This window comes from Mobula hypostoma, chromosome X2 (genome assembly GCF_963921235.1).
Source record: "Mobula hypostoma chromosome X2, sMobHyp1.1, whole genome shotgun sequence".
Taxonomy (NCBI): Eukaryota; Metazoa; Chordata; class Chondrichthyes; order Myliobatiformes; family Myliobatidae; genus Mobula; species Mobula hypostoma.
The window spans coordinates 22076543-22090968 of NC_086129.1; the positions used below are offsets into that span (position 1 = coordinate 22076543).

The 14426-nt window shown below is 39.8% G+C and overlaps 1 protein-coding gene across 3 annotated transcripts in view; it reads left to right on the forward strand.

The window, feature by feature from the left end:
• srpra (SRP receptor subunit alpha) overlaps positions 1 to 14426 on the forward strand; it is a 70791-nt gene that overhangs the window by 30823 nt on the left and 25542 nt on the right. For 2 of the 3 annotated variants that reach the window (XM_063038223.1, XM_063038225.1), the window contains 5 exons: positions 1860 to 2034; positions 2809 to 2965; positions 13312 to 13421; positions 13512 to 13630; positions 13781 to 13867. In XM_063038223.1, the coding sequence (XP_062894293.1) occupies positions 1860 to 2034; positions 2809 to 2965; positions 13312 to 13421; positions 13512 to 13630; positions 13781 to 13867 (648 nt within the window). The remainder of the gene's footprint in view (positions 1 to 1859; positions 2035 to 2808; positions 2966 to 13311; positions 13422 to 13511; positions 13631 to 13780; positions 13868 to 14426) is intronic. The other variant, XM_063038224.1, reaches the window with a different exon arrangement.

The following is a 14426-nucleotide window of genomic DNA, read 5'->3' on the forward strand; positions in this document are numbered from 1 at the left end:
TCTTGCAGCATTTTGAATGTGTTTACCTGGATTTCCAGCATCTGCAGAATCTCTTGAGTTTATTATTTCTTCATCCTTGATGCATCACTGTCAATATTTCTGACTGTACCTCAGCAACTGTGAGCCAAAGTTCTTTGAGTTGCAGACACTTAGTGCATATGTGGGTCATGATGATTTCTATCAGTTTAAATGAATAAAATAATCAGTACAGAAAGTTGGTGGCAAAGTGACAAAGGTTAGGAAACAAATTTTCCAGGATAATTTTAGAAGAGGTGGTCAAATGAAAAAAGAGAAGAGATGGCCCTGATAAAGTTAGTGGGAGAATGGATTATAGTTTAACACATCAAGAAGTAGAATCAGTTTGGGTACAACCAAGAAGCACAAAGGACTGAAAAGATTGATAAACAGATGTTGATCTCTGAATAATAGTTATAATGTAAGCCATAGGATGTATCAGGAAAATTAGTCCACGTGTTGCCAGGGTAAATAATCAGGACAACTTTGGATATTCATATTCATATTTTCATACTGGGCAAACCAAATTAGCAGTAATGGTGTGAAGAACAAATTAATGGAGTGTGAGAACGATGATCTTCTAGATCAGTATGTTGAAGAATCCACAAGAGAACGTACTATTTTAGATCCAGTATTGTTCAATGAGCAATACCAGATGCTATTATAATTTTATTGCGCACTTAGGAAAGCAATCATAATGTGTTAGCATTTTAGGTAAATGTTGAAGTGATTAATTCAAGATGAAGCTGAGATTTTAACTATAAACAAAACAAGATACAGTACTGTTCAAAAGTCTTAAGCACATGTATATAACTAGGGAGCCTAAGACTTTTGCACAGTACTGTAGTAATTATGTGCATTGCACTGTACTGCTGCCGTAAAAAAAAACAACTAATTTCATGACATGTGAGTGATGATAAACCTGATTCTGATATGGGTCTCTGTTGTGGACTGAGAGTGGGAAGAGGGCAGGGAGAAGGGAATTATGGTTAGGAAAAGAGAATGGAAGCACCAGAGAGACATCCTGTAATAAACCAATTGTTTGGAATCAAATGACCTTGCCTGGTGTCCTGAGACCCCCGCCCCTGGCACTCCTTTGCTGCCACCTGCCCCACACCCCTCCCATCGTGCTCCATCTTTGCCATCCCCAACATCCTTTGCTCCTGCTAGATTTACAAACTCGCACTCCACTCTATGTTGACAAATACAGTACTGCAAAAGTCTTGGGCACACTAGATATGTGTGTGTATACTTTTGCACAGTTTTGTATGAGGTGTGAATTGGAATTAGTAGATAGGGAAATAATATCATAAAGAATGACAAAAAAAAAACAATGTTTAATTTTGAGTACACAGTTTATTATCTGTTTTTATGATACAAAAATCCAGCAGGAATGGTGGTCCAACTGTGGCTAACAAAAAGTTAAAAATAAAGTTAGATCAAAGTTGCAAAAAAAAAGAACAGCAGCATGAGTAGTGGGGAAAAATTAGAGCAAAGAAAAGGGAAGATAGTATCTGACAGTAATCCAGTAAGAAAAAATAAAAAGTTTCTATAAATTTGTGAAAAGGGAAAAAGTAATCAAAGATTATGGTTAGTTAGTACAATTTTCTGACTACGATATCAACTATTCTTAGGACTAAGATTTATTAAGTGATATGTTAATTTTGCAGCCCTACTTCAGTTATTATTTTGTTTTTAGTTCTCTGCAGTAGGGAGATATATAGAGGAGCTTTTCCAAATTATTTTGCACCTCTTTGCTTTCTTGTGTTTTGTTTCTTTTATCCCCTCACCTTTTACTTTCTCTGTTTTATTTTCTCCCTCTGTCTTCCCCCCCTCATATCTAGCCCCTGTACCTGAGGCACCTCCAGCAGAAAAGAAACCTACGGTCCAGTTAAAGACTCCTGTAACCTTGGCTGTAGGTGATGCTAACCAAAATGGTTTGACTCAGGAAGAAATCATCCAGAGGAATAGGGAGGAATTTTTCCGTAAAAAACTGGGGAGAGAGAAAAAAGAAAACAGGTGAGGAGTCTGCACATTTGAGGCAACAATTAGTTGGTTGTGTTTTCTAGCTTTTGCCTTGATCTGTAATTCTGGCTGCTGCTCTTGCTCATACTAGAGAGGGCGCTAATGCTGCTTTTGGTTTTTAACAACAACATTGTTTAAAATGTTTTTTGTTGAGATAAAGCGCAGAATAGGCTCTTCAGGCCCTTCGAGCCACGCTGCCCAGCAATCCCTGATTTAATCCTGGCCTAATCATGGGACAGTTTACGATGACCAATTAACCTAGCAACCAGTACGCCTTTGGACTGTGGGAGGAAACTAGAGCACCCGGAGGAAACCCACGCAGTCACGGGGAGAATGTACAAACTCCTTACAGGCAGCGGCGTGAATTGAACCCAGGTTGCCTGTAATGTAAAGCATTGTGCTAATCACTATGCTATCATGTTTGCCATGTTTAATTGACAGATTCTCTTATATTGCAATGCTTGTGCGTATCTTACTCTATATTTTGTATATCTTGTATCTCTTTCATAATTGATGGCCAAAATCAAAGACCTACATTTGGTAGTTGACACAATTAATTTATGCTTGTGATTTTTCTGATGATTTAATCTTAATGTTTGCTGTGCAAGTTGAAATTATTTTGAAGCCATACATTAAATGTCACCAAACCATTTTAATGTTTCCTGCTATTAACCTTCAATATTTCAGTTTCTCAAACTAGTGTCTTGCAAGTAGGTGAAGGGAAAGTGAAATTTAATACCATATTGTCTTTCTCATGCTGAATTACAGCAGCAAGTCTCCCAAAACAAGTAAGCAGAAAGTTCGTCGTGTCTGGCCTCTGGATTCTAATAATGCTAACTCCAAAGAGCTGGATTACAGTGAGAAACTCTTGAATGGTCAGTCCAATACTGTCACCAACAATGGAGATGACGCCAGTGTAGATGTGGTATGTTACAATGTGCATTAACCTTTCAACAAGTGTTTATCAGCGCTCTAATCGGAGGAGGTACTTCAGTTCTGTGTTGCATCTTTACTAGCAAGTTCTCAAATGGAAGTGGGAACACTTGAAGTCTATGTTTATTCGCTGAAATTACTAAAATAAATGCTTTTATTTTAGAAAATGTACTGTCAAATTGAATCCATATATTTAGCACAAAGGAGGGCTGCATGAATCAAAGATAAAATAGATCTAAAATTAAACAGATAATGCTGGAAATAAGCAGGAATCAGAAAAGTTAAGAGAGCAAACAATTTAACTTGTTGAGAGAAGTAGAATGGCAAAGAATAGAAGGGAAGATCTAAAATAAGGTGGAGTGCAGAGGAAATTGAATGTTGCAATCAATGATGAACCTAGCTGAAAGAGATTGATAAACACGAATGAAAGGAGGCATGTTTGGAATAATAAGAGACAAATAAGACAATACAATTTGAAACTTCCAGAAGGAAAACAAAATGAACAACTAAAATAAGTGATACAAAGATAGAATGGGTAATCATCTAAAATTATTGAATGCAATGTTGAATCCTAGAGGTTGATTTGTGTCTGGTTAGAAGATGTGCCCTTGAGTTGTATTGGACTCAAATTGTGCAGGAGGGGCTTGGTAGAGAGGTCAAGGTGAGATGGAGAATTAAAATGACAGAGCTAAAGGCTCACAGTTAATGGTGTGTTCTGCAAAGTGGACTTTATTTGCATTTAGTTTTTTCAATATGGGGAGAACTATGCCATGAACAGTGTACAGTTTCTGAATGTAGTATAGTAACTTGGAAAGAGTACATGTGAACTTCCTTGAACAATTAGGTGCATGACAAGGGTAGTTAGATTGGTGAACCACAGAATCCTGGTCCCTTAGGATGCTAGAAAGCAGTAGAATGATGCATCTAGGATGGTATTATGTTGGAGCCATCAGAAGTTACCAAGGTGATTCATTGGTGGGATGAAAAGCAGGGCAAAGTGGGGGGGGGGTGCGATCCAAATTATAAGTAGGGGTGGGGAGATGAAAGAAGCATGGTTGAGATTTATTTCAACTTGTATTGGAAGCACTGGTGTAGAGGTGGTATTGGCAGTAGAGTATTATAATACAGAAGAGGAATCTGGAAATAATGAGTTTGAAATTTTGATGCATTTGTTGTAGGGAAGGCTTTCAGTCACACTTATCTCTCACATTCAGTAATGTCAGATATAATAAAATAATGACTTGCATTTGAAATCATTAGGCAGGTAAGAAAGGCAAGCTGACTACAAACAGAAATCAATGTGGGAATAAAGGGCAGCACTTCAGACGGGGGGAAAAATGTACAGTGGTTGGTACTGGGACCACTGGGCACAATTTACATTTATTTCACATTGATTTTGTTAGGAATTTAAAGGACAAATTTGCAAATGGGACCAAATTAGGGATATAAATTTTAACAAAGGAGAAGGTCAGAATGCAGTACTATAAAGGATATGTTATTGAGAAAGAAATTTCAATTTGCATTGCTGTGAGTTGCTGTATTTTGGTTGAAAGAATAGCGATCTTTGCTGAATGGGTTTAAGGAGTAATTCTGTCTATGGATGCATGAATAAAAGTAAAATTTGTTAATAAAAGCCAACATAAATTAAAATGTCAAAGTTCATTTATATAGCAAAGTGGATAAATGATATTAAATATGTATAGGACTATCTAGTGCACACTTGGAATGCTGTCCACAGTTGTGGTCTTCAGGCTGAGAACCCACTGGAGATGGTGAAAAATATAAGGGCGATGCAAGACCTTTGAAGCTATACAAACCAGGAGAGTTTGAGAGGTGACTTTTCATACAGTAAAGGGGTTCGATGGGGAAACTTAATGTTTCTGTTTGTGAGGGAAATGTCTTTTAATGGCTCCAGTTTAAGATGCTACTGAAGAAATTCATAAGGGAAGTTGGAGGAAACATTTTTTACTCAGAACGTTTAGTGTATAGGACTTGCTGATACTCCAACCTACAGACTCGCATTCAAGAACACTTTGTAACTTATGTTTTCAGTTTTTTTAATTTGTACCAGTTGACATCTTTTGCAACACACAAAATGCAGGAGGAATTCAGCAGGTCAGGCAGCATCTACGAATAGGAATAAAGAGTTTTTTTTTGGGCCAAGACCCTTCAGGACTGGGGGAAAGAAAAGGGTGGGGGGGGGAGACAATACAAAGGTTCAAAGTAAATTTTATTATCAAAGTACATGTATAACCTTGAGATTTATTTTCTTGTAGGCATACTCAACAAATCTATAGAATAGTAATTCTAACAGGATCAATGAAAGAGCAACCAGCGTGCAGAAGACAACAAACTGCAAATGCAAATAGAAATAAATAGTAATAAATAACGAAAGCATGGAATAATGAGATAGTACATAAAGGTGAGATCATTGGTTGTGGAGACATGTCAATGGTGGAGAAAGTGAGTGTAGTTATCCCCTTTTAATAACTGTTCTTGAACCTGGTGGTGTGAGTCCTGAGGCTCTTGTACCTTCTACCTGATGGTAGCAAGGAAACGAAGGATTAACCCAGGTGGTGGGGATCTCTGTTGATGGATGTTGCTTTCTGATGATAGTGTTTCATGTAGATGTGCTCAATGGTTGGGGCAGTTTTTCCTGTGATGTACCACCTTTTGTAGGATTTTCTGTTCAAAGGCATTGGTGTTTTCATACCAGGCTGTGATGCAGCCAGTCAATACACTCTTCATTACACATCTATAGAAGTTTGTCAATGTTTCAGATGAAATACCATCTATAAATTTGCTGGCAATACAACCATTGTTGGTAGAATCTCAGGTGGTGATGCGAGGGCGTACAGGAGTGAGATATGCTAACTAGTGGAGTGGTGTCACAGCAACAACCTGGCACTCAACGTCAGTAAGATGAAAGAGTTGATTGTGGACTTCAGGAAGGGTAAGACGAAGGAGCATATACCAATCCTCATAGAGGGATCAGAAGTGGAGAGAGTGAGCAGCTCCAAGTTCCTGGTTGTCAAGATCTCTGAGGATCTAACCTGTTCCCAGCATATCGATGTAGTTATAAAGAAGGCAAGACAGCAGCTATACTTTATTAGGAGTTTGAAGAGATTTGGCATGTGAACAAATACACTCAAAAACTTCAATAGTTGAACCATGGAGAGCATTCTGACAGGCTGCATCAGTCTGGTATGGAGGGGCTACTGCACAGGACCGAGAGAAGCTGCAGAAGGTTGTAAATCTAGTCAGCTCCATCTTGGGCACTAGCCTACAAAGTACCCAGGACAGCTTTAGGGAGTGGTGTCTCAGAAAGGCATCATCCATTATTAAGGACCTCCAGCACCCAGGGCATGCCCTTTTCTCACAGTTACCATCAGGTAGGAGGTACAGAAGCCTGAAGAGGCACACGCAACGATTCAGGAACAGCTTCTTCCCCTCTACCATCTAATTCCTAAATGGATATTGAATCTTTGGACACTACCTCACTTTTTTAAAAATATACAGTATTTCTGCTTTCACACATTTAAAAAATCTTCAATACAGGTTTCCGCCGCCATCTAAAGGTAGAACGTTCCAATGAAACAGTTCGTAAGCCGAAATGTCGTAAAGTGAATAAGTAATTACCATTTATTAACATGGGAAAAATTTTTGAGCGTTTCCAGACCCAAAAAATAACCTACCAAATCATGCCAAATAACACATAAAACCTAAAATAACAGTAACATATAGTAAAAGCAGGAATGATATGATAAATACACAGCCTATATAAAGTAGAAATACCTTTTGCAATCATTGACGTACTGTCTAGCACAGCGAAAATCTCACGCATGCGCTGTCGGCAGAAGCACTCTCTCCAGTAACCTTTAAGCTATGAGGCTGCCAAATCGTACTAAATAACACAAAAATACACAGCCCATATAAAGTAGAAATACTTTTTGCAATCATTGAAGCACAGTCTAGCGCAACGAAAATCTCAGGCATGCACTCTCGGCGGAAGCACTGTCGGCACAGGCGCTGTCGGCGGAAGCACTCTCTCCAGTAACCTTTAAGCTATGAACCTGACAAATCATACCAAATAACAAATCATACTAAATAACACAAAAATACACAACCTATATAAAGTAGAAATAATGTATGTACAGTGTAGTTTCATTTACAGGAATCAGGATGGTGTGTTAGGCTGAGTCGTCGGAAATTGGGGTGGTGGGAGGTAGAAGAGACTGGGGTGTCATCTCATCGTAGATTATTTCCAATAGGGCAGCCAGGTCATCATCTTCTTTGTCTGCCTGCCTCGATGTCGAAGGTCGAGGTTCGTCGTCTGCTGTGGCTGATGTGCAAGGCTTGAAAAACGATAGTATACTTGACTGCTGAGCCTCGCGCATTTTTAGATCATACAGTTCTTTGTAAGCACTCAAAACATCCTGCAAACCTGCCCTAAACCTACATGCCCTTTCAAAATTAAAGTCAGACTTTTCTGCAATCATTGCAGCGCTGTCAATCGCAGCGAAAATCTCACGCAACTGCTTCACGTTCAGTCCCTGGACGACTTTATTTTTGCTACTGCGTTCAGTTTCGATTGTTATCCTTTCCTCTTGCAATTGCATCAGCTCTTCATCTGTCAATTCTTGGTCATGGGATGCCAAAACCTCTTCAACATCATCTTTGTCAACTTCCACAAACCCAGCCTCCTTAGCCAAGCTCACTATTGTCGTATTTATTGTTGATGGTTTGAAGCCTTTAAAATCGTTCACTGCTTTGGGACACAGTTTCCTCCAAACGCCATTTCTCATTGAGACTGTTAGCCTATCGAGAGCATCTCCAAGGTTGGCGATTGCCAATTTTATATTGTATTCTTTCCAGATCTCTCGCAAAGATACTTAGGCGTGTTCCTCTGTGTCAATAGCACTACAATAAAACGCATCACATTTTGCATATAGTAAGCCTTACTTGTGGCTATTAGGCCTTGGTCACACGGCTGCAGCAACGATGTCATATTCGGCAGTAAGAACGCAACACGAATGTTACCGCCATACTCGGTAATGGCAGGCGGATGAGCAGCACAATTATCCACAATCACAAGACACCTATTATCGAGGTTATCTTCTCTACAGTATTTTTCAACAAAAGGACTAACGTATCTGCTCATGTACTCAGAAAAAAGCACTTGGGTGTTCCAACTGCTTGGATGTGAACGGAACACAACGGGAAGTGTTTTCTTATCAATGCCTTTAAGTGCCCTCAGATTTTCTGAATGGTACACTAGTAGAGGCTTAAGGACAGCATCACCAGTGGCATTAATAATAGGCATTAGGGTAAACCTGTCCTTCGATGCCTTGTGTCCTTTAGCCTGCTTTTCTTCTTTGGAAATAAATGTCTTACTCGGCAATTTTTTCCAATAAATTGCAGTTTCGTCACAATTAAACACTTGCTTATACGAATAACCACCTTCTGTAATTATTTTCTTCAGTTCTGCTGGGAACCTTTCAGTAGCTTCAGTATCAGCCGAAGCACTCTCTCTGGTAAACGTTAAACTATGAAGCTGCCCTCGCCTCAGAAACCGATCAAACCGCTCCACTTTCGCAATACTTTCATCACCATCGGCCAGTGCTTTCTGTTTCAGCTTATTAAAAAGGCTGACTGATTTCTCCTTAAGTATAAGATAACTTAAAGGAACACCATGTTTTGTACACCCATCAATCCACTCAAGCAACTTCCATTTTATCCATTACTGGATGCCGACTAAGAGAGACCACTTTGCTACGAGCAGAACCAACAGTAACATCGGCAGCTTTCAGGATTCTTTCTCTCTGCGTATAAACAGTGCAAATGGTGGATGCAGACAAGTTCAAAACGCGGACAATGTCCTTACTTCGTTCACCACGATCGAAATGCTTAATTATGTCTAGTTCTATGCTAAGTGTAACACCCTTATGAGCTCCTTTAGGCTTTTCCGATACCTTCAAACTCATCTTGCTAACGGATGCACAAAATAAATTGAGATAAAGCACGTGTTTAAGCAATGGCGGCTAGAATGCAGTTTCGGGGGAGGAGCTTGGCTGTTCGGGCGCACGCTGCTTTTTTTTCGCACGCTGCCGTTTTTCACGCGCTGCTTTTTTCGTAACTGAAAAAACCTGTTAGCGAAAACAGGGTACTAATGTAAGTCTTTTGTAACAGTGAGGTTTCGTAAAGCAAACGTTCGAAAAGCGGGGGACACCTGTATACGTAATTGATTTACTTATTTTTTTTCTCTCTGCTAGATTATGTATTGCATTGAACTGCTGCTGCTAAGTTAACAAATTTCATGTCATATGCTGATGATAATAAACCTGATTCTGATTCATGCCGAATCTCCACAGGCTCCTAAGGAAGTAGAGGCATTGCTGTGCTTTTTTTGCAATTGCACTTGCCTGCTTTGTCCAGGACAGGTTCTCTGAAATAGTGACACACAGGAATTTAAAGTTCCTAACCCTCTCTACCTCTGAACCTCCAATGAGGACTGGCTCATGGATCTCTGGTCTTGCTGACATTGAGTGAGAGATTGTTGTTTTGACACCACTCCACCAGATTTTCAATCTCCCTCCTGTATGCTGATTCATCACCACCTTTAATTCAGCCCACAGCAGGGATGTCATCAGCAAACTTGAGCTGTGCTTAGTCTCAGTCATAGGTGTAAAGCGAGTAGACCAGGGGGCTAAGCACACAGCCTTGTGGTGCACCTGTGCTAATGGCGATTGTGGAGAAGATATTGTTGCCAATCTGAACTGACTGGGGTCTACAAATGAGGAAATCCAGGATCTGATTGCACAAGGATTTATTGAGACCAAGGTCTTGGAGCTTATTGATTAGATTTGAGCGGATGATGGTATTGAATGCTGATCTGTAGTCAGTAAAGAGCATCCTGATGTCGGCATCTTTGCTGTCCAGGATTGAGTGATGAGCCAATGAGATGGCATCAGCTGTGGACCATTTGCTCCGGTAGGCAAAATGGAGTGGACCCAAGTCATCTCTGAGGCAGGAGCTTGTATGTTTAATTACCAACCTCTCAAAACACTTCATCACTGTGGATGAAAGTGCAACTGGGCGATGGTCATTGAGACAAGTCATCACGCTCTTCTTGGGCACTGGTGTAATTGAAGCCTGCTTGAATCGGGTGGGTACCACACACTGCCAAAATGAGAGTTTAAAGATCTCAGGGAACACACCAGCCAGCTGGCTAGCACAGGTCTTTAGTACATAGCCAGGTACCCCATCAGGTCAGTGGATTCACCCTCTTCAAAGCAGCCCACATGTCAACTTCAGATCACCAAGGGACGTTGGGGTACTCGATGGTTCCTCCATGTTCTGACGGTCAAAGTGAGCATAGAGGGCATTGAGCTGATCTGGAAGTGAAGCCCTGCTATCTCCCATGTCGCTTGATTTAACTTTGTTAGAAGGTGATATCATTCAAGCCCTGTCGCAGCTGTCGAGCATCCCTTGTTGTTTCAAGTTTGGTCCGGAATGTCCACTTTGGATGTGAGATGGCTTTCCAGAGATCGTACCTACATCTTTTGTAGCTTTCTTGGTCTCCAGACTTGAATGCCTTTGATCTGCCCCTCAGCAGATTTCGGATCTCAACGTTCATCCAGGGTTCCTGATTGGGGAAGACTGAATGATTTAGTGGGGACACACTTATCTACAACTGTTTTAATATAATCCATTACAACCATGGTGTATTCATTCAGCTCTCTAGATGAGTGCTTGAACGTGGCCCAGTCCACTGACTCGAAGCAATCCCATAATCGCTCCTCTGCCTCCTGCAACTACCTCTTTGTTGTCCTAATCTTTGGAACTTTGCACTTTATGCAGGTAGGAGGAGGACAGCCAGTGATCCAATTTACCAAAATGCAGTCTGGGCAAGGAACTTAACTTAGTGTAGCAGTGGCCTAATATGTCAGGACCTCTGGTGATAATTGAGCAGGTTATATGCTGATGATAATTGAGCAGGTTTTTCTTCAAACATGCCCGGTTGAAGTCCTGACTATAATTTGAAATACATCAGGATGGGCTGTTTTATGCAGCGTTGCGAGTGCTAGATTATAGTTGGTAGTATTATATAAACTATAGTCAGGACTACACATGAGAACTCCCGTGGTAAATAGAATGGACAGCATTTAACCATTGGGTGTTCCAAGTCGAGGAAACATGAGTTCAACAGAACTGCTATGTTGGAGCACCAACAAGAGTTTACCATAAAACACACACCTCGTCCCTTTTCCTTTCCTGAGTCTGCAGTTCGGCCCATTCTGTAAATCCTTCTGGACTGACTGCTGCATCTGGCAGATCCGGAGAAAGCCAAATTTTGATAAAGCATACAATTGATTAGACTCTCATCCACCTCTGATGCAGCAGTCTTGCCCTCAGATCTTCAATTTTATTCTCCAGCAACTGCACACTTACAGACAAGGTGCTGGGTAGAGGAGGCCTCATCTCTCTGCATTTCATCCTGGCTTGGATTCCCCCTCTTCTGCCTCACTTCCAGCCATGGCAGTGAGCCTTAAAGGTGCCGCACCTGACTGGTCTAGGTTCTTCATTTGATTGCGAGATCTGAAGATCGTTAAAGTGATTAAAATAGATGTTAGGTTAGTAGGGGATGGGATGAATTGAGAAGTTCTGAGGTGATAAGTGGAAAAGGTAAAGGGCTGAAGAAGGCAGAATCTAATAGGAGAGGAGAGTGGACTGTGTGGGAAAGGAGGAGGGGCACCACAGGGAGGTGATAGGCAGATGAGAAGGGGTAAGAGGGGAGTCAGAATGGGCAATAGAAGGTGGAGTAAGGAGAAATTACTGGAAGGTTGGAGGCACCCAGATGGAATGAGGTGTTGCTCCTGCAACTTGAGAGTGGCTTCATCGTGGCAGTTGTGGAGGCTGTGGATTGACATGTTGGAATGGGAATGGGGACTAGAATGAAAATAGTTGGCTATTTTCAGGAAAAACTGCTTGTTGTGGACAGAGTGAAGGTACTCGACATTTTTGAATATTTGCTCATCTTTTGCTTATTTATTGTTTCAGTCTCTATTTTCATTAATTTTCATAAATTCTATTGTATTTTATTCTGTAAATGCTTGCAAGAAAATGAACCTCAAGGTAACTGATAATAAATTTATTTTGAACATTGAATCTCATTAAGCCATTTATAAAAATGGGATAGATGTATTCAAAGGAAATCTGACATTGACAGGAGAGAAAGAATTAAAACATTGTTTAACTTAAGTGAGGGGCTGTTGAATGGATATATCATTGGTTATGTTTTGTGGAAAATGCCTGAATATATTTGTATGGGAGTGATCTTCATCAATTCATTGTTTTATCTGTGGGCTTTGTTGTTCCTGGCAGCCTTGGGTAAGTTTTGTATTTTACTCTGCTTCCTAAATCAGGAGCATGATTTGTTTTCAAGCAATTATTAATGCTTCCTGGAGTAGACAACTTATCAAGTACATTCACATCATCGCCTCCTACTAACCATGTGACTTCGTTTTTGCTGTCACTCCTCTTTGCCTGGAGAGATTAAAGAAAAATGTAGCATGTATTAAATGAACAACTCAATAAATATGAGTAAGACAGGTAGATTAATATCTGGGAAGAACTTTGCAGGAGAAAGTATATTATACTTGCAAGCGTATTAGGAAACTGGGCTTTGTATAAACTTGTAACATGGCAAATTTTCAAATTTCAGTCTGATGCTACTGAACTAGATGGACTAAAGTTACTTGTTTCTTTGTTTCTTTTAATTTGAATATTGACTATACAATTCAAAAAAAGAGTTGTGCGATGCTGCCCAAAATGACTCACTTCCTCAATGGATTAACTAGCCACTTATTTTCTTATTTCTGGGATGTAGCTGTGCATCGGATATTTTCCTTTGTATTAACAAACATAAGTCAAGTAAAAGATGCAAACTGAACACTCATTTAGAAAAGCAACACACACCAAAGTTGCTGGTGAACGCAGCAGGCCAGGCAGCATCTCTAGGAAGAGATACAGTCGACGTTTCAGGCCGGTCTCGGCCTGAAATGTCGACTGTACCTCTTCCTAGAGATGCTGCCTGGCCTGCTGCGTTCACCAGCAACTTTGATGTGTGTTGCTTGAATTTCCAGCATCTGCAGAATTCCCATTGTTTGTTGTACTCATTTAGAGAAGTTCATTCTTTATGATACCATGTTAAACTACAGTAAATTCAGGTCAAGTAGTTTGAACAAGGCATAATCTGCATTAATGCACAGAAGGCATGCATTGGTTGAAATAGAAAAATAATTTTGATTTATTCACAAATTTGATGATTTATTACAGAGCATTTATCGTGGGTCAATGGCAGGAGATCTGAAAACTGTAGATTATGACAGTTGTGAGGAGGAGGAAGAGGAGGATGAAGCAGAAGTACAAGAGATTTCTGATACCAGGTATGTTCTTACAATGCCATTCATAAAGCTATTAAATGGAATTTTCTAAAAAATTTATTTTTATTTATCACATGCAATGTTTCACTACAGTGCGAAGAAAGGTGGAATTGGTGGCATGTTTGGAATGTTGAAGGGTCTTGTTGGATCTAAAAGCCTTACCCCAGAACTGATGGCCCCTGTACTTGACAAGATGAAAGATCACTTAATTGGTAAGTAATAGGTATGTCCTCTTTTACACTAAACTATGACTCCAAATCATTTTGAGGTTTTTTTTTATGTAATTACACAAGTAATGTAAGATTATAAGCCTAAGAGGCATTCCTTAACTTGCATTTTTCTCTTACTTTCTTTTCCTGCAGCTAAGAATGTTGCTGCAGATATTGCTCTTCAGCTATGTGAATCAGTGGCAAAAAAGTTGGAGGGAAAAATCATGGGAACTTTTAGCAGTAAGTTCTACTTGTGCTGTAATCTAGAATGTCTACTTATTTGATATCATCTTAATTTAACATGACAACATAAGGAATTAACTTTTCTAAATGAGAGTTAAATTTGCATCTTTCATTACACTTCTGTTTGTTCATTTTTGTTAATCTTGCTCCAAGTACAGAGAGCCTGATTTGACTTCTCATGTTGGAGGAGAATGTTGTAGAAGTTATTCTTTAGGCCCAAGTTACCACTTGCCTTGCAGGTTTGTATTTGAATGAAAAGTTGGAGATTAAATTTATTGATCTAAAGTCAGGCTTCTAACTTTTCCGTATAACTTGGCTGCTGACTAACACTCATTGCTCTATTGGCAATCAAGGTGGATGATATAAGTATTATGTAGCCTATGTGCAAAGTCTGATTAGGGGAGGGAATGGAAAAAGTAAGAGGTGCCACTATAATGACTGTTGCATATGATTATCCCTTGGATGTGTTTAGGTGATGATATTAGTGTTGAGACTGTGTGGAGAAGCCTGAATCATTCTTTCAATTAACCATTTCAGAAAAATTGAAGGTGATTTA